Source organism: Erythrolamprus reginae, chromosome 6 (assembly GCF_031021105.1).
Source record: "Erythrolamprus reginae isolate rEryReg1 chromosome 6, rEryReg1.hap1, whole genome shotgun sequence".
Lineage (NCBI taxonomy): Eukaryota > Metazoa > Chordata > Lepidosauria > Squamata > Dipsadidae > Erythrolamprus > Erythrolamprus reginae.
This window is the reverse complement of record NC_091955.1, coordinates 62,590,747-62,615,110: the sequence shown is the minus strand read 5'-3', so window position 1 is coordinate 62,615,110 and position 24,364 is coordinate 62,590,747. Positions and strand designations below refer to the sequence as shown.

Below are 24,364 nucleotides of genomic sequence, written 5' to 3'. Positions count from 1 at the left end.
AGAACAAGGGGGCACAATCTGAGGTTAGTTGGAGGAAAGATCAGAAGCAGCGTGAGAAAATATTATTTTACTGAAAGAGTAGAAGATGCTTGGAACAAACTTCCAGCAGACGTGGTTGGTGAATCCACAGTAGCTGAATTTAAACATGTCTGGGATAAACATATATCCATCCTAAGATAAAATATAGGAAATAGTATAAGGGCAGACGAGATGGACCACGAGGTCTTTTTCTGCTGTTAATCTTCAATGTTTCTATGTTTCTGTTTGTTCTGCAATTTTAATATTGGCAAATAAATTCTCTCTAGCTCGTAATTAAATTAAATATATACATATATATTATATTATATATTATATATATATTCAACTTTCATATAAATTCTTATCCTTGCAAAATGTGTAGAATTTCAAATTTGATCTATATCCCCAAATTTAAGAAGAAAGTAATTTATTTTTTCTTCATTACATATGAAGATAGAATTTGAAATTTTTCAGTGCTGCTTAGTGATTTTGATTAGGAAATCTATTCTATTTTGCAATATTTATAAATGAATTGACAGTTTGCATTTTCTGTTAGGATTTTGTGGAAATGAAATAAAAAAGAGGAAGTAAAAAGGATAACTATTGATAATAGTTTATATTATGCTGCACTCTTCATCCCTTACATCCTATTCTCTTGCTCTTCTATGATGGAAACTCCTTTATCAGGGAATACAGGTAGTCCTTGACTTATACTCAGTGGCTTAACAGTTGTTTGAAATTATGGCTCATGTCCCAGACCTGTAGTTATGACTGGAGCGGCGCTCCCGTATTCGTATGCCTTTACAGCAACCACATGGATGCTGCAATGCATTAGAGATTAGAACTGCCCCTACTCTCCCTGCCTTCCGAAAACTTCTTAAAACCCACCTCTGTCGTCAGGCATGGGGGAACTGAAACACCTCCCCCGGGCATGCACATTTTATGTATGGGATGTTTGAGTGTATGCTTGTTAACAAAATGGGGTTCTTTTAAATGTTTTAAATTATATTTGGATTTGTTACAAACTGTTATGTTATGCTGTGAGCCGCCCCGAGTCTGCGGAGAGGGGCGGCATACAAATCTAAATAAATAAATAAATAAAAATAAATGCCACCCTGACTATCATCTGCTCCATCCTGCCCACTGGACCTCTGCAGGAATTTCCCCTTCATTGCTCCCTGCTGTCCTCAAGCCTGATTCCCACCCTACTAGGATCGAGATACTCCTCCTCACTTCCCTTTTCAAGAGCTCTGAAAACTTTGATAGTACTGGAATGGGCCACTTTGTCGCTGGGCCACAGGGCTTGATTCTAGAGTTGTGCTGCATAGGCGAGAGACAAACCACTCTGTTCTGCTACTTTATTTTATTTTTTTATTATTATTATTTTTTTTACAAATGTGACATACGACAAAGGAAAAAAACATACATAAAAACATATATATACAACATTTGGGAAATGAAAGTTTCCCCACTTTTTTTTTTTTTAATATTTGATCAGAGAATTACACTTCTTTTACATAATATTAATTTTTGAATTCTTTTATTTGACGTGTTGCTTTGCATAAATTTTTCTTTCTTTCTTTCTTTTAGCCAATCATAAAATTTTGCCCATGTTTTATAGTAATCTGATTCTTCTTTTCCCTCTAATCTTTTGGATAGCCTGTCCATCTCCGCACAGTCTAGTATTTTTTTAATTATTATGTTTTCTTCCGGTATTTTATCTGTTTTCCACTGTTGGGCATATACTATTCTGGCAGCTGTTAGTATATGTATAACTAGGTATCTTACTTCTTTTTCTATTTTTTAATTAAAGATACCCAATAAATATAATTCTGGGTTTTTTTCGATTTCTTCATTTGCTATTTCTTTTAACCAATTTGTTATTTTATTCCAAAACTTTTTTGCCGGTGTGCATGTCCACCATTGGTGGTAGAACGTGCCTCTTTCTTTTTTACACTTCCAACACATTGGAGAGGTTTTTGGGAACATTTTTGCAAGTCTTTCTGGCGATAGGTGCCACCTGTAGAACATTTTTAATTGGTTTTCCTTGAATGCGCATTCAGTGACCACACCCCGTTCTGCTACTGTAACACACTTTGCACAGCCCTGCATAAACTTTCTGCAGCACTGTGCAAACTTGTTAAGGTAATAAAACGTGGCGGTTATCCTTCGCCTGTGGCAGAAACTCGGAAGCAACTATCAAAATGGTGGCTGTGGGACAAACTGCTCTTGTTTTTCTGCCTTAATGGGGTTGCACACTGCTGCAGAAAGCTGCAGGAGGCTTAAGACGCACCGTACAAGCCACACAAAAGCAGCAAAACAGAGTGGTTTGCCTTGCATCTGCATTGTGTAATTCCAAAAGCGGTGGCAATATTAGAATATAATTCGGTGGCTGAAAAAATGGCAACTGCTCCTAGAGCCATGCTATATGGCTGAGGGACAAAACAACCCATTCTGCTTCATTCATTCAGTCCATGTAGGATTTTGGAAACCTCTCAGGTTCTGTATATAAAATAATAAATACTGTGTTCAGTTCTGGAGACCTCACCTACAAAAAGATATTGATCAAATTGAACGGGTCCAAAGACGGGCTACAAAAATGGTAGAAGGTCTTAAGCATAAAACTGATCAGGAAAGACTTAATGAACTCAATCTGTATAGTCTGGAGGACAGAAGGGAAAGGGGGGACATTATTGAAACATTTAAATATGTTAAAGGGTTAAATAAGGTTCAGGAGGGAAACATTTTTAATAGGAAAATGAACACAAGAACAAGGGGGCACAGTCTGAGGTTAGTTGGGGGAAAGATCAGAAGCAACGTGAGAAAATGTTATTTTACTGATGCTAAAACAAACTTCCAGCAGACGTGGTTGGCAAATCCACAGTAACTGAATTTATTATTTATTATTTATTGGATTTGTATGCCGCCCCTCTCCGGAGACTCGGAGAATTTAAATATGCCTGGGATAAACATAGATCCATCCTAAGATAAAATACAGGAAATAGTATAAGGGCAGACTAGATGGACCATAAGGTCTTTTTCTGCCATCAGTCTTCTATGTTTCTATGTTTCTGGAATCATGTCACATGGCTGCTCAATGAAGCAATCTGTTCCAGTGGTCTGCAAGGCCTCTGGGACCTTCAATAGGTTTTGGGAGGGCCAAGGCAAGCGGGCCTGTGGTGGGCCTCCAATGGCCTTACCCATCCCTGAGGCATCCTGTGGTGTGGTCCATTTCAGGACCTGCTCATTCTTTTAACAGCTGCATTGGGAGAACAGGGATAGGGGGTCATTCAGTGAAATGGTCACTTAAGGGCCATTGCGACATCGACTGTAATGGACAGCCTCTGTTTCTGCAGCACTGAGCAATCTTGTTAAGGCAACAAAACAAGACACTTTGTCCTTCACCTGGGCAGCAGAGTCTCAGAGGCTCAAGAATTACCTGTGTGCAGCACTTTGAGTTACCAGAATCTGTTGACAAGAACGCTGACTCTTTACTCATCTGCCCGAGCTGAACCAAGAAACCCCCTTACTCATTCATTCTATAGCTCAAGGAACAAATATTCTCTTTTCCTGTAGTATCTGGTTATCTCTAAATGGGATCCTAATCAGTAAAGTTGTGTCTGAATAAAGCATGTTGAGTAAATCAGTAGTTTTAGATCCAATTTTCTATATGCACTTTATGAACTGTTATTTATTAATTTTAATATGAATGTTTGAACCAAAACATCACTGCTCTTGGATTTTAACTTTTCAGATTTGAAGACAGACTAGTTAGGCATGGATTATTTCTGCCTGTCATATGTCACACTCAGATAAATCCGAATCTTAGGTATATTGTTATCTTTTTCATTTCAGCCTCTCACTTTCTTTGAAATTAGTTTCCTAAATGCAATTGGAGATCTGCTTGACCTCATTCCTGCCTTAATCAAAGACTCAAGAAACAATGATTTTCTTTCTCTGCCAGAAATCACTAGGATGTATCAATGGGATATGGGCCATTGCTCAGCTTTAATCAAGGTGAGAGCAGTAGCATTTTAAAAAACTTTTATTTTAGGATTACAGTGAGTGATGAAACTGATCACAGCACAATCCAAGCAGTCTACAAATATTAATGCATTGTCAACACAATCTGCTTATTCTCCATTATTCTTATTACCTGGGGTTTCAGGAGTACTGCTGTAACCATCTGAATTAGCCAACCCCAAAACATTATTGATTGATTGATTGATTGATTGATTGATTGGATTGGATTTATAGGCCGCCCTTCTCCTTGTGGATTCAGGGTGGCTTACAAGAACAAAATATAAACAAGGATTCTGCCGCACGAATCCCAACGGCTGATTAGGTCCCACAGAGTTGGCCTTCTCTGGGTCCCGTCAACAAAATAATGCCGTCTGGCGGGACCCAGGGGAAGAGCCTTCTTTGTGGCAGCCCCAACCCTCTGGAATCAACTCCCCCCCGGAGATTCAAACTGCCCCTACCCTCCTCGCCTTCCATAAAATGTTGAAGACTCACCTGTGCCGCCAGGTGTGGGGGGATTAATCTCCCCCCTCCTTTTTTCACTGACCTTTATTATGTTCATGTTCAGTCGGCTTGAGTGTGTATGATTGTGTAGTACATATGTTTTTATAACAATGTGTTTTAAATTAGTTTTTTCAATTTTTTAACATTAGATTTGTATTTATATTGTATTGATGTTATGTTGTGAGCCTCCCCCAGTCTTTGGAGAGGGGCAGCATACAAATCTAATAAATTGGTTTGCACCATTTCACCTGCCATCTTATCAATTTACATACAAACACATACACACAGCAATGATGGTGTCCTGCTTTCTTCTGTGCAATGAAAGCTAAGAAATCTAACTTGAATAGTCAGGAGCTGTGGCCGGTGGGATGGAGCTCGGAGGTATGCGCAGTACCAACAAGTGCCAGAAGAAGTGCGCATGAGACCCAGCAAGAGATGAGCCAAGTACAGGGATGCTTTGCTCCCCCTGTGATATATGGAGTGAGTCTCCATCCCCTGCTGTCACCGTTACCTTCTCAGGCCAGGAGAGGAGTGACTGGGAGTAGAGAGTGAGGGGTGAGGCCATCCAGTAGTGGGATCTGGCTTGGCAGGGAGTCACAGCAGAGGCTGAAAGCACCGTTCCCCGTAAGCTGCACCCGTGAGCAGGCAGGCACCCACAAATACCCCCCCGCGTGCCCTTTTCCACGGGGGGGGGGGCGCTCCCCATCCCCCTGCCAGCCCGCGGGGGCGGGGCGGGGAGGCGCCGGCAATAAAAGGAAAGGGAGCCGCGGCTGCCCTGCCTCCCCACTGTGCCTTCGGCCCCCTCGCACCCCTAGCCTCTTGGCCTTGCCCCCCGCCCGCCCGATCCGCCCCCTCTCCTCGTCCTCCACCTCCTGCACTCCCAGCCAGGGGGCTGCGAGAGAGAGTTTTCTCCGCGCACTTCGGGAATGCCCACCCCACCCCTCTCGCAGCCCCTTCGCTTGGAACGCTTTCCTCCCGAACTTTCAGCAAGGGGGCTGCAGTAGAGGCAGGGCAGGCGTTCCCGAAGAACTCGGAGAAAGCGCTCTCGCAGCCCCCTCGCTGAAAGAGAGACAGGGAGAGGAAGAGAGAAATCTCCTCCCTCTCTCTCTTTCAGCGAGGGGGTTGCGAGAGCGCTTTCTCCGAGTTCTTCGGGAACGCCTGCCCTGCCTCTACTGCAGCCCCCTTGCTGAAAGCTCAGGAGGAAAGCGCTCCCAGCGAAGGGGCTGTGAGAAGTGTGGGGCGGGCATTCCTGAAGCGCGCGGAGAAAACCCTCTCTCGCAGCCCCCTGGCTGGGAGCGCAGAAGTGGAGGAGGAGGAGAAGCTGCAGCCACTGCTGCGGGAGAAGTGAGAGAGAGAAAGAGGGGTGAGAGAGAGATAGCAAGAGAGAGAAGAGAAAGAAAGCAAGAGAGATAGAAAGAGAGAAAGAAAGAAAGCAATAGAGAGAGAAAGAAAACAGAGAAAGAGAGAGAAAGAGGGGGAGAGAGATAGAAAGAGAGGGACAGAGAAAGTGAGAAAAAGAGTGAGAGAGCAAGAGGGGGAGAGAGAATGAGAAAGAGAGAGAAATGACTCTTGATTTAAAGCATATGGTAAAAAACACCCAAATAATAACAAAGAAAAAAAAAACCCAGCCGTGTGTGTGTGTGTGTGTGTGAACTCTTGAACCATTTCCAATAGCTCACCTGTTATTGGAAATGGTTCAAGAGTTCACACACACACACACAAGGGGGGAGGAGACAGGGATGGAAAAAGAGGAGAAGATAGTAATAATAGTAATAGATTTTGGTTTTGTTTTATTATTAATTTCCTTTAATTAAAAAGAAGGGAATTTTTTTCTTATTTATTTATTTACTTACTTATTTATACATACATACATACATACATACATACATACATACATACATACATACATACATACATACGTCTATGCTGCCCAGTCCCAAAGGGACTGCCGCTCAGACACTATACTTTTCCGCCCACGCCGGAAAAAAATTAGAGGGAACATTGGCTGAAAGAGCTACATGCCGACACCCACCCCAAATCCTTAATTCTAGCAACACCTTCAAAGTTGTGTAAGGCCAGTTCTTCTATTAATGTTTTAATTCACATTACTAATTGCAGACTATAAAAATACTAACCAATAATTATTATTTTTAAAAAAAATGTTAAATTCCATAAAAATCCCCCAAAAATGATTTGTCTGTTATTTCTAGATAACTAATTCATTCTTTTTCTCAGGTCCTCCCTGGTTATGAGAATATCTACTTTGCTCATTCTAGTTGGTTCACATATGCTTCCACTCTGAGAATATATAAACATATGGACTTCAGAATTAATGATCCACAGACAAAAACAGGACGTGCCTCTTTCAGTAGTTATCCAGGTAATTTATATGAGTGAAATATCCCCTTTGTGTTTCTTAGTTTGTCTGTAAGCTATAACCTTTTCCAATGTGGAGCTCTATTTACACATAAACAAAAAAAATATATCTTTGCATACAGTATATAGGTACCATCTTCCATTGACTAGGCTAGTTGAAGGTAATCCAGCATAGCTCAACAGCACTGCATTCAGAATAGTTGTACAATAGTACAATAGAGTTTTATAATGTAATATGAAAGTACTTCAACACAGCACAAAAACAGTTACAGATCAATTGTACCGATGTCTAAATTAGAATTGAACCTTAAATAATAAAATTAATGATTTTTCTTATGGTGCCTTTTGGGAGGTGAAAAGCAAGGAAAGCTTTCCCCAAGATGAGTTGAAATCAGGGATGAACATGCAGCATTGCAGTCCTTTGTGTATTGTGTTCCCATCCCAAAAGCTTGGACTGCACGTATCTCTAAAAGGAATTGGAATAGTTGAGTCCTCCTTCACCTCTATAATTCATATGTGGCAATCATTCCTCAAACCATGACATGGACTGAAAGAGAGTATAATTTTTTCTGGTATTGTGAGTAATTCTTCATAAAATGAACAAATGGGGCTGAAAGGACATTCATGTGCAAATTAATGCCCATATATAAATAAAACCACTCACTGAAAAGATCTTTACCTGGTTGTGTTTTGATGAACACACTGAAAAAAAAGCCTTTTGGGAGACTTGGCCAGTCCACATTTCTGGAAGCAAATATAGAATGCATAACAGATGCACTTTAATCTCTTCACAAATCACCACTTCCACAATCTCATTGTTGAATAACTGAAATAATTTAGCGGAATTTGGTTTCCTTTTGTTTATAATCAGTTGATTCTGGTGCTGCTGTCACTGTAGATTCTTTGTTTTGATCCATTTAATTTCCTTCATTTGGGGAAATCAAGCATTAGAATTTAAAAAAAATTACAAAAGGTTTCTTTTTGAATAACAAACTTTGAAACTTCTTGTTTCAGGCTTTTTGGTTTCCCTAGATGACTTTTACATACTTGGCAGTGGATTGGCTATGTTGCAGACCACAAACAGTGTATTAAACCTTTCTCTTCTTAAACAAGTGGTACCGGAGAGTCTTTTTGCATGGGAGAGAGTCCGTATTGCCAATATGATGGCAGATTCTGGAAAGAGCTGGGCCCAAACCTTTGAAAAAGAAAATTCTGGTTGGTATATTTGAATGGGAATCTTTCACCCATGATTCTATGGGGGGGTGGGAGCACAGTTAAGATTTAACTATTTTCTCACTGCCCTCTAGGTACTTACAATAACCAGTATATGGTACTTGATATAAAAAAGATCAAATTGCAAAGAAGCATTGACGATGGGGCTCTTTATGTCATTGAACAGATTCCCAATCTTGTAAAATATTCTGATCAAACAGAAGTTCTCCGTAAAGGTAAATACTTATGTAAGAGTTTTTCAATAATGGAACACGGGAGAAGGCCAAAGGAAAATAACCTCAGCTAAAAATTCCTAATAGAAATTGCAAATAATGTTACTAAGTGCAATTTACCAGGAATTCAAAATTTGTATTTATAGAAATAGTTGTGTGTGAGAGAGACACTTTAATCACTAAATACAAATTTCCTTTTTGCTACAGGTGGTAGAACGATGTAAATTCACATTTTGCTGAATTTGAAATTCCTTAAATATTTCAGCTTTGCTAAATGTAACCTCCTTTTATTAAATTTTTCTACCATGCAGCTCAAATTCCCTTGAGACTCACTGCTTTGGAACTTAGTTAATGTTTATTGCAGCTAAATTCAAGCAATGTATAAAAGCTCCAGCTGAACTCATTCATTGATAAAGCCTTGTTTTGCAGGATACTGGCCTTCCTACAATATCCCTTTCCATAAAGTAATTTACAATATGAGTGGATATCGAGAATATGTTCAAAAATATGGTTTGGACTATTCTTATGAAATGGCCCCAAGAGCAAAAATCTTCCGACGAGACCAAGGAAAAGTAACTGATATGAAGTCCATGAAGTCCATCATGAGATATAATAGTATGTCATTTTGAATTTTCCTATTTATTTTTTTAGATTGTTTTCCATAATTAAAAAAAATCTCATTATCAAACATTTGTTTTGCAACAGCAGCATCTGCTCACCTTTCAAAATGTTAAACTATGTAACTTTCTGTTAAACTATGCCATTATCTATTGAATCTAGTTAAAATAAAGAAAGAAGTGTTGAGTTTTAAATACATCATATTTTTCTATACAGTTTTCCAAGTCTGTGAGTGACTGGAGCCAAATTTCAATTAGTTATCTTCCAACAACTTCTCAGAGCAGACTCTCTTTTCTATTCTCTTATTCTAACCTGCTTCAACTGGGGTGGAGAGAAAATGGCTCCAAGTTCTTTGAAGGAGAGGCAAGAATCAAATGGAAGACTTCTGACTCTACAGATACAGGGTTAAATCACGATTAAGCAAAATAATGAAAACTTACTTATCCCCTCCCCCTTATTTCCAGATTATAAGAAAGATCCATACGCAAGACGCAATCCCTGCAATACCATTTGCTGTCGAGAAGACTTGAACTTTAAGTCTCCAGTTCCATCTGGATGCTATGATTCTAAGGTACACATTTCTAAAGGAATTGCCCCACTATAAATACACGTGGGGTAGTGCTGCACATCATTATATCTGCTTCTGCATTCAAGTACTGACCCTGGAGAGCCCCTTGGTTTACTGAGGAACTCCAAGTGTTGAAACGCCAGAAGAGATGTCTAGAGAAGCGGTGGAGGAAAAGTAAATCTGAGTCCGATCAAACACTTGTAAGAGCTCATATTAAGACTTACAAAGTGGCGCTCAAGGCGGCAAGATGCACGTATCATACCACCTTGATTGCATCAGTTGAATCCCCCCTGTTTAGGGTGACCCGATCCCTTCTAAATCAGGGGGGAGTTGGGGAACCCTTGCAGGTCAGTGCCAAGGACTTTAACACATTTTTCACTGATAAAATAGCTCAGCTTCGGACGGACCTTGACTCTGATTGGACTGCAATGTCAGCTGACAATGAATCAGTCAAGGTGACGAGGGCCTGTCCTGGGAGGAGTTTGACCTGGTGACACCTGATGAAGTGGAAAAGGCCATTGCAGCTGTGAGTTCCGCCACCTGTTTACTGGATCCATGTCCCTCCTGGTTGGTTTCAGTCAGCAGGGAGGTGACACAGAGCTGGGTCCAGGAGATTGTCAGTGCTTCTCTGAGGGGGGGGCTCCCCAGCTCCCTACAAGGAGGCACTCGTGTGCCCCCTTCTCAAGAAGCCTTCCCTGGACCCAGCCGTACTTAATAACTACCATCGAGTCTCCAACCTTTCCTTTATGGGAAAGGTTGTTGAGAAGGTGGTGTTGCTCCAGCGGTCTTTGGAAGAAGCCGATTATCTAGGCCCTCAGCAGTCCAGATTCAGGCCCCGCTACAGCACGGAAACTGCTTTGGTCACGATGATGGATGATCTCTGGCGGGCCTGGGATAGGGGTTTATCGTCTATCCTGGTGCTTCTTGACCCCTCAGTGGCTTTCGATACCATCGACCATGGTATCCTTCTGCACCGGCTGGAGGGATTGGGAGTGGGAGGCACTGTTTTACAGTGGTTTTCCTCCTACCTCTCCGGCTGGTCGGTCGGTGTTAGTGGGGGGTCAGAGGTTGACCTCTAGGTTTCTCCCTTGTGGGGTTCCTCAGGGATCGATCCTCTCCCCCCTGCTATTCAATATCTACATGAAACCGCTGAGTGAGATAATCCAAGGGCATGGGGTGAGGTATCATCAGTACGCTGATGATACCCAGTTGTACATCTCCACCCCGTCCAGTCGGTGAAGCAGTGGAAGTGATATGCCGGTGCCTGGAGGCTGTTAGGGTTTGGATGGGTGTCAACAGGCTCAAATTCAACCCTGATAAGATGGAGTGGCTGTGGGTTTTGCCTCCCAAGGACAATTCCATCTGTCAGTCCATTACCCTTGGGGGGGGGGAATTATTGACCCCCTCAGAGAGGGTCCGCAAATTGGATGCCCAATTTGCGGGCCAGGATGGGGGTCGATCATCTATCCTGTTGCTTCTTGACCACTCAGCAGCTTTCAATACCATTGACCATGGTATCCTTCTGTGCTGACTGGAGGGGTTGGGAGTGGGAGGCACCGTTTAACAGTGGTCCTCCTCCTACTTCTCTGGTCAGTCGCAATTGTTGTTGGCAGGGGATCAGAAGTTGACTCCCACACCTCTCCTTTATGAGGATCCTCAGGGATCGGTCCTCTCTCCCCTGCTCTTTAATATCTACATGAAATCGCTGGGTGAGATCATCCGATGACACGGGGTGAGTTACCATCAATATGCTGATGATACTCAGCTATACATCTCCACCCCGTGTCAACTCAGCGAAGCAGTGGAAGTGATGTGCCGGTGTCCTGAGGCTCTTAAGAGTTTGAATGAGTGTTAACAGGCTCAGACTCAATCCCGACAAGACGGAGTAACTGTGGGTTCTGCCTCCCAAGAACAATCCCACCTGTCCATCCATTGCCCGGGGGAGAGCTTCTTTCACCCTCAGAGGGTTCGCAACTTGGCCATCCTCCTCGATCCACAGCACAGCTTAGAACACCACCTCTCCCAGATTCCCATTACTATTACACCACCACATTCAGGACCAAAACCTGGATACATTCAAATTTATTGCCATGGTTCCTTGTGTTCCAGCTTTCCCTTTTTATTTATTTTATTTCCTATTTAGATATAGGAAATTGTTCAGTCCAGTCTCCTTGCTTTTCAGAGAATTAAAATACACAAAATAATATCTCACCAGTATCAAATATATGATTCAGTATCTCCATTCTGGTCTTCAATTCACCTTGCTGAATAAAGGGGCCTGGTTTGGGGCATATGCAATTCAGTTAATATGGTTTGAATGATCCTGGGCCATTTCTGAATGATTTTGCTTTCTTTTAATGTCACATAGAAAGCCAAAATAGCGGCATGAATTAAAATGTTCCATTCATATTTGAAAGGAGTTTCAGACATAACTGGTGTGTTATATTTGTGAAACATCCACCTACCCCTTTTTCTTCTTTTACATGACCTCTTTTTAATTTTTTTGTATAGGTAGCAGATATCAACATGGCTGCTAAGTTTACAGCCTATGCCATCAGTGGCCCACCTGTGGAGAAAGACCTGCCCATCTTCAGCTGGGTTCATTTCAACAAGACAAAGCACCAGGGTCTGCCAGAGTCATATAACTTTGATTTTATTACTATGAAACCAGTGCTGTGAATCTGTATCTGAGCATGTGCAGGAAAATTGTGTTTGCAATTTTTTCTGCCATATCAAATAAACGGACCTGGATATACCTTGATTTTATTCTTGGCTTCTTATGAGAAAGATAAAAGTCTGATATACACAACTATATTTGGGCATAATAGCATGTATAACCCTTGGATTTTGTTCATTTTAGATAAATGAACTCTGTGGAACTAATAGCCTGATTAGGATGATATAATTGCAGATGACAGTTGATTCTAGATGAATTCTGGTAGCTGCTTAATGAGATTTCCAGCAATCTCAAGGTTTGCTAGTTGCCTGCTTTGTTGCCTATTCTATCATCTATCATCTTTGAAAGTCTGTCTTGTATAACATCTATATCTATTATCTCTTTCTCTCCCCCCCCCCCCCCCCAATTTACTATTCTGGACTGTTATTTCCATTTCTTAAACTAAATGCTACCAAACTAATCACACAAAACGCCAAAGTTTAAAAATCCAGTAGTTTATTTCAAAGTATAAATTTCAGGCGTATCAAGACAAAACCCCACTACAATTAACACATACAGACACTAATCTACAATGCATATAAAAGTTAGGAGAACTTGCCACCGTCCTGCTTAAACTGGACTTTTTGGTACAGCCTACATTATTTACATGTTCATCTGTTGAAGAAAAAAACAATCAAGAGTGCAAATTTCTATAAGGAGTTTTGTATAAGTTTATTTATCAGTGCTTATAAATTACTGATCTGAAGAGTACCTCAGGTTTTGGCTGTCCAGTTGTTTTATTTACAGTTAAATTTTAAACTTAGTCTTAAAATATATTTTCAAGCTAGCACAAGAAGGTAAGAAACCAATCATTCTGGTTTAAAATATAGGTGAGATCCAATAATACTGTAGAAGACAATTTGATTTGCATTCTTGCATATTTATACATTACTCTCAACATAACCTCTATACTGCTGAAAATATTGTTATCCAATTTTCATACACCCCAAATATGAAAATCTTATAAACAGCAGGATTTCCTTTGCAAAATGAACAACTTTGCCGCTGAATGAAAGAACACTAAAGAAAGTGAAAGATGGCATCAACATAAGGTAGTTTCATATTCTGGTTGTAGTTCTTCTAGCCAATACTGTGATATAGCATGTCAAGGGATAAATATAAAACTATTGAAGCACTAATATTATATGTAATATGGATTCTAGAGCCACATAACTCCTGGACAACTAGTAGCAATTGATTGGATCAATCTAAGATTGAATGATTGGACCAATTTAATTTATTGTGGTAAAACCCATGTTCTAATTCTAGTGGATTGTTCTCAGATATTTTGTCACAATTTATCTTTAGTCTTTTAATGTATAATTTAAACAGGCATAGAAATTGCCCAACATGCTGAAAATACAGTTAAATCAGGGTGTTTCAGTAAACATTAAACATAGCATTTTTGTTGTTATTACCGAACATATTATCCTCTATCATTAACTTGCTAATATAAAAAACATGTTGCATCTCTTGCTCTCCACAATCTAAATTCAACCATTTTTTTGTATAAGTTGTTATTTGGGGGGGAAATCAACATAAATAACAAGAGTTCCAGACCCAGATAACAATCTTCTAGTTCACTTTCAGAATTTATATCATTCCTTCTGAAATGGAACTTGACTACTACTAGTAGCTGCATTCTCTATTAAAGAGCAGAACATTGCTGAAATATAGTTTCACGGTGAAATTATTTAACCTGGGCCAGGCATACACTGCGATAAGTGTGGTGAGAAAAAAAAATAACCAACAAGGTACAATGTAGACACTGACATTTTCTTTTCTTTAAGGTCTTTCAAAAAATATCTTCTATCCATACTATAACATGTTCACAGTGCTGCATGAGATGCAGTTTCTCAATGAACACAGAATAATAAAAATCCAGTATTTAGTCCAGTTTGTTGCCATGCAATCCTGTTTATAGTAGTTTGATAGAAAAAGAATAAAGTTTCCATTAACTGTTGTAAGGACATATTAATTTCTACCGATGTCTTTTTTCGGGCAAAGGCAGAGATGTGGCTTGCCATTACTTACACAGAATTACTTGCTTCTGCTTAACTTTGTATTGCTTTATGTAACCTGTGTGGCATACTCATTCTGTTTTAGAAAATATAGGATTTTGCCCTATCAACTGCAGTTCATAAATCTGAAGGCCAACAACTATCCTCCAAAATGCTAATTTAAGTGCTAAAATTAACATCTATAACAAATGTAGTTGAACATGGAACAAGATCGGAAACTGGAAACGGAAAGTTCTTGAATGCCTTATGTTAAAGTTGTAGGTCCTAACACCCTAACCTCAAAAAGGAAGTTGCACACCTTATGAAAGTATACTTTCCTCCCAGATTTTCTCAGGCCTGACTTTATTATCCAAGCAGAAAAAAAACATCTAAGAGGAAGGGCAAGTAACAATATATTGGCTTCAAACAATAGGAATTGCCAATTTAAATAGTGGAGTCCAATGCTTCTTTAAAAAAATAAAAAATGCTTTCTAATTAAATGCTCCTTCCATTGATTTCTGATCCCTTTTTGTGGATTTCCTTTTGCATTTTTCAGCATTCAAATTAATAGAAGTGGGTTAAATATGCCCCTCCTTCAGTATATAATAAAAATCTTATGTGACCATTTCAGAGATGTGATAAATTGATTATATGTCAATTAGCAGCTTACTGAAGAATTCATAATATGCAGAAAAAAATTTACCCACTCAAAAATAGTTTCTGACTAAAACATGTAGATATGAGCAAGTTTCCACATTATTCTGAGAAAAATAAGATACAAAATGCCACAAGACTGGTTTTTCTTTACTGAAATACACCTTCCCATATAAACAGCCTTAAGACCCTGTCTTCCTAAGATAGCTTCTAAATGTGCCTTTTGAACTTTGCATTTCTATTCCAAACCTAATTATTTCAGAACAGGATGTAATAGGAAGTGCCAAGAAACGCAGTGAACAGTTACCATTCACTATTTAATGAATTATCAACCAAGAAGATAATGTATGTCCTATTTTTCTCTAAAACACAGTATGGTAGTTATTTCCATGCCTGGTGTAGCTTATTTATTTTCAGTGACCATGAGCTTTGCTGAACTGGAAAAAGTGGAGGATTTATTCTGTTGTTTTGACTCAGTGGGCATAGAATTTTCATAAAGTTGTTACACAGAATTCTACCTACCATCTTCTTAAGAACAGCATGATGCAGCTAAACAGTGATAAATCTTCAGAGATTAAATTTAAAAAGTAAACAGCATGATTTATTGGAAAACCTGGGTATTACTTGTCAAGTGAATCTGCAATGAGAGGTTATGACATTCTAGGGTTGGCAACAAAAGAAGGATATTGAAAGGATGGCAAGGAAAGAGGAACACAAAGTGTGACTGCATTTATTTTGAAGTTATTGTTTAAGGCACAAATTAAATTATTTTTTTTTAAAAAAGGATCATAAAAAGAGAATCAGAAAGCTATTTGAAAATGCAATGAAGTTTGTAGAAACCTGGCTTTAATGGTGGGCTTCAAAATACTCCTAAATTCTGGTGACAAATCAAGTTCCAGGCTTGCAATCTTTCATTTCAATAAGCAGACCCATGTACAAGAATTCAAAAACTCTTTGTGGTTAAGTTCCTTTGCCCTTTAGGAAGTAGGTTAGATGTTTTGTAAAGTACAAAGCACCACTGTTCTAGGACTAAGGACAACCCTGAATCCAGGCTTCCCATCTGATCTGGATGTTCTACTCTGCCCTTGTGCCAATGTATGACATTACAGATGGGCCACATGAAACAACATGTCAGCCAAACTCCCAAAACTTTCTAACTCACTATTTACTAGGTACAGTGACTTGTAAGAAAAGGGGAGGAGACTATTTCATTAGAAATACAAGCTCTCTTGTTGGAGGTTATGAATTTATTTCAGTTTTGGTTGTAAGTTTTGTAGTGTACGAAAGAGCTCTCCAAAATAATTCTGCAGAAGATTTTACAATGAGTTTCATGCATGAGAACAAACTCAAAACTAGATCAAGCCACAGTCATGGGGCAAGAATGGAAGTTTTCAATGTCTTAAGTTTAACTGCTTTGGGAAGCAATCACATCTGTTGACTGGGGGTCACAGAAGGGTCCAAAACGTCCATAGATGTCTTTAGCACGCACGGCAAAGTAATATTTGCTGCCAGACACAAACTGAGTAAGTGTGCATGCCATAGGCAGAGGAAGGGCTTTGACTTCCCCAATCTTTTTCCACTGGGAGGGTACAGTGGCACTTGGGTCCTCATGGTATGCATATAGGTGATAGCTATCCACACTAGCACAGCTCCGGTCCACTTCCAAAACACTCCAAGAAAGCACAATGCCATTTTGACTTTGCACTCGGGCTAACTTCAGGTGTGGCTTCTGAGGCAAAGAATGGTTGGCAGCTTCAGGAGGCAGTCGCGAGGGCTGCTGGGCTTCTGGCAGAGGGGCTGGATGCACAACCCGCAATGGCTCCTAAGGGAAAGAGAAACAATGGTGTGAAGGTGGCAAAGAAGTTGCTTCATCATTTCAGAGACTACCTGAATTGATAGCTCAATACTTAAAAAATGCATGGACTTTGTCAAGCCGTAAGGAATTCCAGAAAATGGGAGCAGTCCCCAAAAACGCTGGCTTCAGATCCAAACAGATTATTGCAAAAGCAGGGTATTCTAGTCTATGCAATTCAAATTAAAAGCAGTGTTTTGAATTGTACAGGAAGCAAAACAGTAACTTGTCCCTACATTTGTCAGAAATTTCTACAGAAGGAATAATTTGTGGTCCATATGGAGCTCCAGATGTTTTTATGATCTCAGAAATAACCAAATTTTTCTCTTTGCATGTGTGTGCGTCCTTAAATTTCCCCCTCAAACCCCAAAAGGCATCTAACCATCACCTTACTATATTTTCCTCCATTTATTAAAGTTTTTCACAGGATTGTCTCCAATTAGTTTTAAAATGATCTCTGCATAAATACATTTGATCTTCTGTGTGGTTGTATCATCTTTCTAAATATTCATTTTAATAGATAAATGTACTTACTGAATGTACTGGAGGAGGCCGATGATGTACTGTGAGTTGAGGTCCACCAGATCCTAAAGTTAACCCACTGTTTACTACATAAGCTGTTGTTTGAGGCATTCGCACGGTTACACCTATAAAATAAAATTGAATTGAATAAATAAATATTGCATCAGAAATCAAATTAAAAGTTTTTAAAACTACTGCCTTAAAAATTGCGATTTATATTTTGAACGTATTTTTATGACTCGTGTTTTTATTAGCAACTGATAATTGCAGTATATGTTTCAGTTTACAGCTTACAAATGTGTTTTTGAAAAGGCTTCTTACCTGAATTTTGTGGGTTGATTTGCCTTAAACCAGAATTCTGCATAACAGTGGTTCGCACAGGATTCTGTCCTGATGGTGCAGGAAGAGTAGTATAGACTACCTGATGGTTACCAGGAGCTCTTGGTACTGGGAGTCTAGTTGTAGCCTGAGTCACTGGGCGATGTGTTACATTCACAGTTGTCTGGGCTAAGAGATAGATAAAATAATAGTAAAAATACTATGCTTATGAAGAACAACCCCAGTTAAAGAAATGGCAGCTGTGACTTCATATTGTTATGTAAATAATATATTTTGTCCTATCAAGTAACATGTGCCTGTCCCAGGTCAAAACATCTGGCTGACTGTGTGACCAACCATAACAATAATATAGAAAACCTAATGGAGTAAAACAAATTAAATAGCCCAGTCATAAATTGCTTCCCGCCTCATTCCCAGCCGCCACTACATTCACCCAGTGGGCAGTGAGAGAGATGTACCGGCCCTGTAGTTGGTGAAGTTTTACATATATGTGAAGGTTTCTAAATGATCCAAAAACACTATTAACTAAAGGAACTACAATGATTTATTGTTTTGAAATTTATATTTTTTATAATGAACTATTAGTCACTTAAAATCAATGTGAGCATGTACTGATAGCTGTAAAGAAGGATAAAGGTTCTGCATGTTAGAGACGTTACTCACGTTGCACCAAGGAAAATCAATATTAGGATTAGTGAATTCTTAACAAATCAAATATGACCATTCTTTTTTTTCCCTTTCAGCAAAGCTCTCAAAGCATTTTTTTAAAAAATATATTACCTGTGGGGAGAACATGTATGGTGGCTTGTGACAGGCCACTTGCTGGCATACCAACTTGTTGAAGAGGAGTTGTCTGTACTGGATGTAAGGGGCGAGCAATAGATGGGGATGATAGGCCCATACCAGAGTTGTTAGATTGGTTCTGGTTCTGTTTCTTGCCATCTGTTAGAAAAATAAAGTCAATATAGAAAAAGTATCTGGAAAAATGTCTAGTATTGTTCAAATGCAAATAGTCTGGAGAATATTTGCTATTTACCTTCAATGGTTTTTTTAAAAAAATATCTAAATAAAGATGTTTTTTTCTGATTATTCTGCATAGTTTGTTGGCCTCTATCTTCAATATTTTATGCCAAAACATTCCCCTGTAGTATGAATAATAACTGAGATCAGTCAGGATTCTCTGACATAACTATTGCCATGTATATTAGATAATGTTATTAATTTGCAAGAAAAGAAAAAAGGAGAAATTGGCTAGATGAACAGTATATGCCTCTTCTTAGTGAAAATTGTTAGTCCGTTGTTTGGGCTTCAAGACCCAAAAGGATCCTGGAAGAGATGGATTATCTAAACCCAATTCAGTTAGGCTTCAGGCTTTCTTTGTTTATTTCTTCAATTTCTATGCAGCCCAACTCCCTAGGGACTCTAGGTAGCTAAATATAATATAATATAATATAATATAATAATATAACATAACATAACATAACATAACATAAATATAATATAATATAAAACATCAATAATAGTACAAAAAACTGTAAAAACAGTTTAAAAACAATTAACAATACAAAGTTAAACCCCTGGATACCATTCATGGCCGGATCTCACTGGTTACTACCATAAGATCAACAGCTCCAGGCTTGTCGGAAAAGCCAGGTCTGGGGATAGTCCGGATCTCAGGAAGTAACTGGTTCCAGAGAGACAGGGCAGCCACAGAGAAGGCCCTCCCCGTGGACCTGCCAGCTGACACTGTTTAGTTGATGGGATCCAGAGAAGACCAACTCTGTGGGCCCTTCACTGAAAACAACATTGAAAAAGCACATAACCCGTACTGAGGGGGCAATTTCTCTCCCCCCCCCCAAAGGCTGGACAGTCAATATAGTCTTTCGGAGGCAATACCCACAGCCACTTGGCCTTGTCAGGGTTAAGTCTGAGCTTGTTAACTCCCATTCAGACCTTCAAGGATCCAGGCACTGGCACATCATAACCACTGCTTCATTGAACTGACATGGGGTGGATATATAACCAGGTGTCACTCAGCATATTGCTGATATCTCACCCCGTGTCATTGGATGATCTCACCCAGTGATTTCATGTAGATGTTAAATAGGAGAGGAGAAAATTGCCATGAATCAACTGCTTAATAATTTATTCAATTATTTCTTGGAAATACAGTAGTCCCTCACCTATCGCTGGTGTTACGTTCCAGACCTGGCCGCGATAGGTGAAATCCGTGATGGGGAATTTATCGACTGATAGTACTTATTTAAGTATTTATATTGTAATTGGTAAGTTTTCATTGTTTTAAGTGTTTATAAACCCTTCCCACACAGTATTTATTTTAGATACAGTATTTAAATACAGTATTTACAATTTTAGATTTTTTTTTATTTTTTTTTTAAAACCTGCCGATCGAGTTCGGCGGGCTGTTTAAATCTGCCGATCGGCTTCCTCAGAAACCCGCGATGAAGTGAAGCCGCAGAAGGTGAAGCGCGGTATAGCGAGGGACTACTGTAACATCTAGCTGACAGGTCTGTAGTTTCCTGGGCTTTCTTTTCTCCCTTTTTGAAGATGGGAACAAACACTGTCCTACTACAGTCTTTTGGTATTACATTTGTTCCCCATGATTTTTCAAAGATAACAGAAAAGACTTCCACAAGCTTCATCAAGATTATTGGATTTAACTTGGTCTTGGATTCTTGAAGTTTGTTCAAGATATTCAGGTGCTCCCTACCTTCTCTCAGCTTGTCATTCTTTTCTTTTGTCTATTGGCCAATTCATAGCAAGCAGGCAGATAATGGCAGATAATCAAGTCTGTTTAGTACTTTAAAACTCAGCATCTGAATCTTAAATTGTGTCTAGTAAGCATTCTATCACCCCCATACCTTATACTGTTCAAATATCTGGCTACTTAATTTTGCATCAACTGCAACTTCTGCCATTTTTGAAGAGAAAACTCATGTAAGAACTGCAATAGGAAAAAAAATGTTTGCTAATATCTTGGGCAAATAAATTTATGAAAACATAAGTCAGTGGTTCTCTTTCTAATGCCTTTCCAATGCCGTGACCCCTTAATACAGTTGCTCATGTTGTGGTGACCCCCAACCACAAGTCTAGCACCAATTCTCACAACAGAGCTTTAAGTTGATTGCCAAAAGGGTCAGAGGGACACCCCTACTGTAAACACAATTGGTCGGATTGGAAAAATATGTTCCAAGACGCCAGAATAGATGTTTTAGTTCCCAACACCGTAGAAAATTTGTCTTTTCCCATGGTTTCAGGTGATCCCTGTGAAATGGTCGTTCAACCCCCAAAGACATCCCGACCACCAGGTTGCGAACCACTGGCATAAATGTTCATGGGCTGCAGTAATTATGTGTTACCATGAAATTTTAAAACTCAGTTTTGAGCAATGTTTTATAGTAAAAACATTTCAATTAAAAATATTTATTTTTGTTTTTAAATACCATCGACCATGATATCCTTCTGCACCGGCTGGAGGGGTTGGGAGTGGGAGGCACTGTTCTTCAGTGGTTCTCCTCCTACCTCTCCGGTCGGTCGCAGTCGTTGTTAGTGGGGGGTCAGAGGTCGAACTCTAAGTTTCTCCCTTGTGGGGTTGCTTCAGGGGTCGGTCCTCTCCCCCCTGCTATTTAATATCTACATGAAACCGCTGGGTGAGATCATCCAAGGGCATGGGGTGAGGTATCATCAATACGCCGATGATACCCAGTTATACATCTCCACCCCATGTCCTGTCAACGAAGCAGTGGAAGTGATGTGCCGGTGCCTGGAGGCTGTTGGGGCCTGGATGGGTGTCAACAAATTCAAATTCAAACCAGACAAGACGGAGTGGCTGTGGGTCTTGCCTCCCAAGGACAATCCCATCTGTCCGTCCATTACCCTGGGGGGAGAATCATTGACCCCCTCAGAGAGGGTCCGCAACTTGGGCGTCCTCCTCGATCCACAGCTCACATTAGAGCAGCGTTTCCCAACCGGTGTGCCGCGGCACACCGGTGTGCCGCAAGACATGGCCAGGTGTGCCGCCAAGCTCCGGCTGGGCGGGGCGCTGCCGGTACTTCCGTCCCGGGGCTCCCGCTCGCAGCTGTCCCCCGGCTCCTGCTCGATGCCGCGGTTTTCGGCGCTCTCCTGCTGGGCTCCAAAGAAGGAAGGCGGGAAAAAGGCTTTTTCCCGCCTTCCTTCTTTGGAGCCCAGCAGGAGAGCGCCGAAAACCGCGGCATCGAGCAGGAGCCGGGGGACAGCTGCGAGCGGGAGCCCCGGGACGGAAGTACCGGCAGCGCCCCGCCCAGCTGGAGCTTCTCTGTCATCCACGGCAAGTGTCCTTTGTGGCCCCGCGGGAGGGCACTGGCGTTGGGAGCGGGGGGGCAGCCGCAGCAGCCGCAGGCAGTCGCGAGAAGATGTTGGCGGCGAGAGGGAGCTCTCTCTCTCTCAGCTGACTGCAAGCGGGAGCCCTGACGGTGGCGGTTGGACCTGCGGCAAGTGTCCTTTGTGGCCCGGCGGGAGGGCACTGGCGATGGGAGCGGGGGGGGGGGTGGCCGCAGCGGCCGCAGGCAGTCGCAGGGAGATGTCGGCGGCGAGAGGGAGCTCTCTCTCTCTCTCAGCTGACTGCAAGCGGGAGCCCTGACGGTGGCGGTTGGACGTGCTGCTGGCGCTGCGGTCCTGTCATATACGGTGTCCAGCAGCACGTCCAGCTGCCGCCGTCAGGGCTCCCGCTTGCAGTCAGCTGAGAGAGAGAAAGAAAGAGAGACATAGCAAGAGAGGCAGAGAAAGAGAGACAGAGCAAGAAAGAGAGGCAGAGAAAGAGAAAGAGAGATAGAGAAAGAGAGAGAGAAAGAGAGACATAGCAAGAGAGGCAGAGAGAGAGAGAAAGAAAGAGAGACATAGCAAGAGAAAAAGAGACTTAGCAAGAGAGGCAGAGAGAGAGAGAAAGAGAAAGAAAGAGAGACATAGCAAGAGAGACAGAGAGAGAGAAAGAGAAAGAAAGAGAGATAGCAAGAGAGGCAAAGAGAAAGAAAGAGACATATAGCAAGACAGTGAAAGAGAGAGAGAGAGCAAGAGAGAGAGAGAAAAGCAAGAAAGAGATAGCAAGAGAGACAGAGAGAGAGAGCAAGGGAGAGAGAAAGACATAGAGGAAGGGAAGGAGGGAGAGAGAAAGAGAGAAAAAAAGAGAGGAAGAAAGAAAGAAAGGAATGGAGAGAGGGAAGGAAGGAAAAGAGAGAAAGAGGGAGAAATAGAGCGAAAGGGAGGAAGAGAGAGGGTTTTTTTGTCCAAACTTTTCTTTAGCCCGCCCCGCCCCCCTTCAGTGTTCCCCAGGATTTTGAAAATATGAATAATGTGCCGCGGCTCAAAAAAGGTTGGGAAACACTGCATTAGAGAACCATCTTTCAGCTGTGGCAAGGGGGGCGTTTGCCCAGGTTTGCCTGGTGCAGCAGTTGTGACCCTATTTGGACCGGGAGTCACTGCTCACAGTCACTCATGCCCTCATCACCCCGAGGCTCGACTACTGTAATGCTCTCTACATGGGGCTACCTTTGAAAAGTGTTCAGAAACTTCAGATCGTGCAGAATGCAGCTGCGAGAGCAATCATGGGCTTTCCCAAATATGCCCATGTTACAGCAACACTCTACAGTCTGCATTGGTTGCCGATCAGTTTCCGGTCACAATTCAAAGTGTTGGTTATGACCTATAAAGCCCTTCATGGCACTGGACCAGATTATCTCAGGGACCGCTTTCTGCTGCACGAATCCCAGTGACTGGTTAGGTCCCACAGAGTGGGTCTTCTCCGGGTCCCGTCAACTAAACAATGTCGCTTGGCGGGACCCAGGGGAAGAGCCTTCTCTGTGGCGGCCCCGGCCCTCTGGAACCAACTCCCCCCAGAGATTAGAATTGCCCCCACCCTCCTTGCCTTTCGTAAGCTGCTTAAAACCCACCTCTGCCGCCAGGCATGGGGGAATTGAGATACTCTTTCCCCCTAGGCCTTTACAATTTTATGCATGGTATGTCTGTCTGTATGTATGTTTGGTTTTTATAATAATGGGTTTTTAACTGTTTTTAGTATTGGATTATTATTATATGCTGTTTTATTACTGTTGTTAGCCGCCCCGAGTCTGCGGAGAGGGGCGGCATACAAATCCAATAGATAGATAGATAGATAGATGGATGGATGGATGGATGGATGGATGAAATAAATGACTTCCTGAAATTCGTATGTTGCAACATCTTATTCTTTTATGTACGCTGAGAGCATATGCACCAAGACAAATTCCTTGTGTGTGCAATCACACTTGGCCAATAAAATTCTATTCTATTCATTAATCAAATCCTATTTTTGGTGAAGTAAAGTTTTCCAGTTACCTTGAGAAGAACCAAAATCTTCATCATCTAACGTGAGATCAATTACTCCAGCACCTCCTGTAACCTTTCCAATCTGGAAAATGAAAAAAAGCAAGCAAATTATTACCCATTATTTATAACAGGTTTTCAAATTCCTTTTACGAGTGTTAAAAATTAAATAATATTTAATTCCATGGGATTTTTAAAAAATATCTTTATTGGTTATTTACATTGATAAAAACAAGACAACATAAAAAGAAAGCATACATACGTACAAACAAACAAGCCAAAATAAAGCATTATGCTTTATACATTAAGTAACTTTGGTATCAGAACTTAGAATGGATACCTGCCAAATAGCATGATATTTTTTTATTTGCAGCC

General features: G+C 40.9%; 2 protein-coding genes across 5 annotated transcripts in view; one reads left to right on the top strand and one right to left on the bottom strand.

Annotated features, from left to right (window-relative positions):
- The window catches only part of PLBD1 (phospholipase B domain containing 1), a 30,640-nt gene extending 18,330 nt beyond the window's left edge, over positions 1-12,310 (top strand). For both annotated transcript variants that reach the window (XM_070755983.1, XM_070755984.1), the window contains exons 5-11: positions 3,874-4,035; positions 6,778-6,922; positions 7,933-8,133; positions 8,226-8,366; positions 8,793-8,978; positions 9,446-9,552; positions 12,061-12,310. In XM_070755983.1, coding sequence (XP_070612084.1) covers positions 3,874-4,035; positions 6,778-6,922; positions 7,933-8,133; positions 8,226-8,366; positions 8,793-8,978; positions 9,446-9,552; positions 12,061-12,228 — 1,110 coding nt within the window. In that variant the 3' untranslated portion in view covers positions 12,229-12,310. The remainder of the gene's footprint in view (positions 1-3,873; positions 4,036-6,777; positions 6,923-7,932; positions 8,134-8,225; positions 8,367-8,792; positions 8,979-9,445; positions 9,553-12,060) is intronic.
- Positions 12,311-15,637: 3,327 nt separating this feature from the next.
- Positions 15,638-24,364, bottom strand: part of ATF7IP (activating transcription factor 7 interacting protein) — a 104,120-nt gene continuing 95,393 nt past the window's right edge. For all 3 annotated transcript variants that reach the window (XM_070755981.1, XM_070755982.1, XM_070755980.1), the window contains exons 11-15: positions 24,002-24,074; positions 18,413-18,574; positions 17,615-17,800; positions 17,306-17,418; positions 15,638-16,741 (exon numbers count right to left, since the gene is read on the bottom strand). In XM_070755981.1, the coding sequence (XP_070612082.1) occupies positions 16,325-16,741; positions 17,306-17,418; positions 17,615-17,800; positions 18,413-18,574; positions 24,002-24,074 (951 nt within the window). In that variant the 3' untranslated portion in view covers positions 15,638-16,324. The remainder of the gene's footprint in view (positions 16,742-17,305; positions 17,419-17,614; positions 17,801-18,412; positions 18,575-24,001; positions 24,075-24,364) is intronic.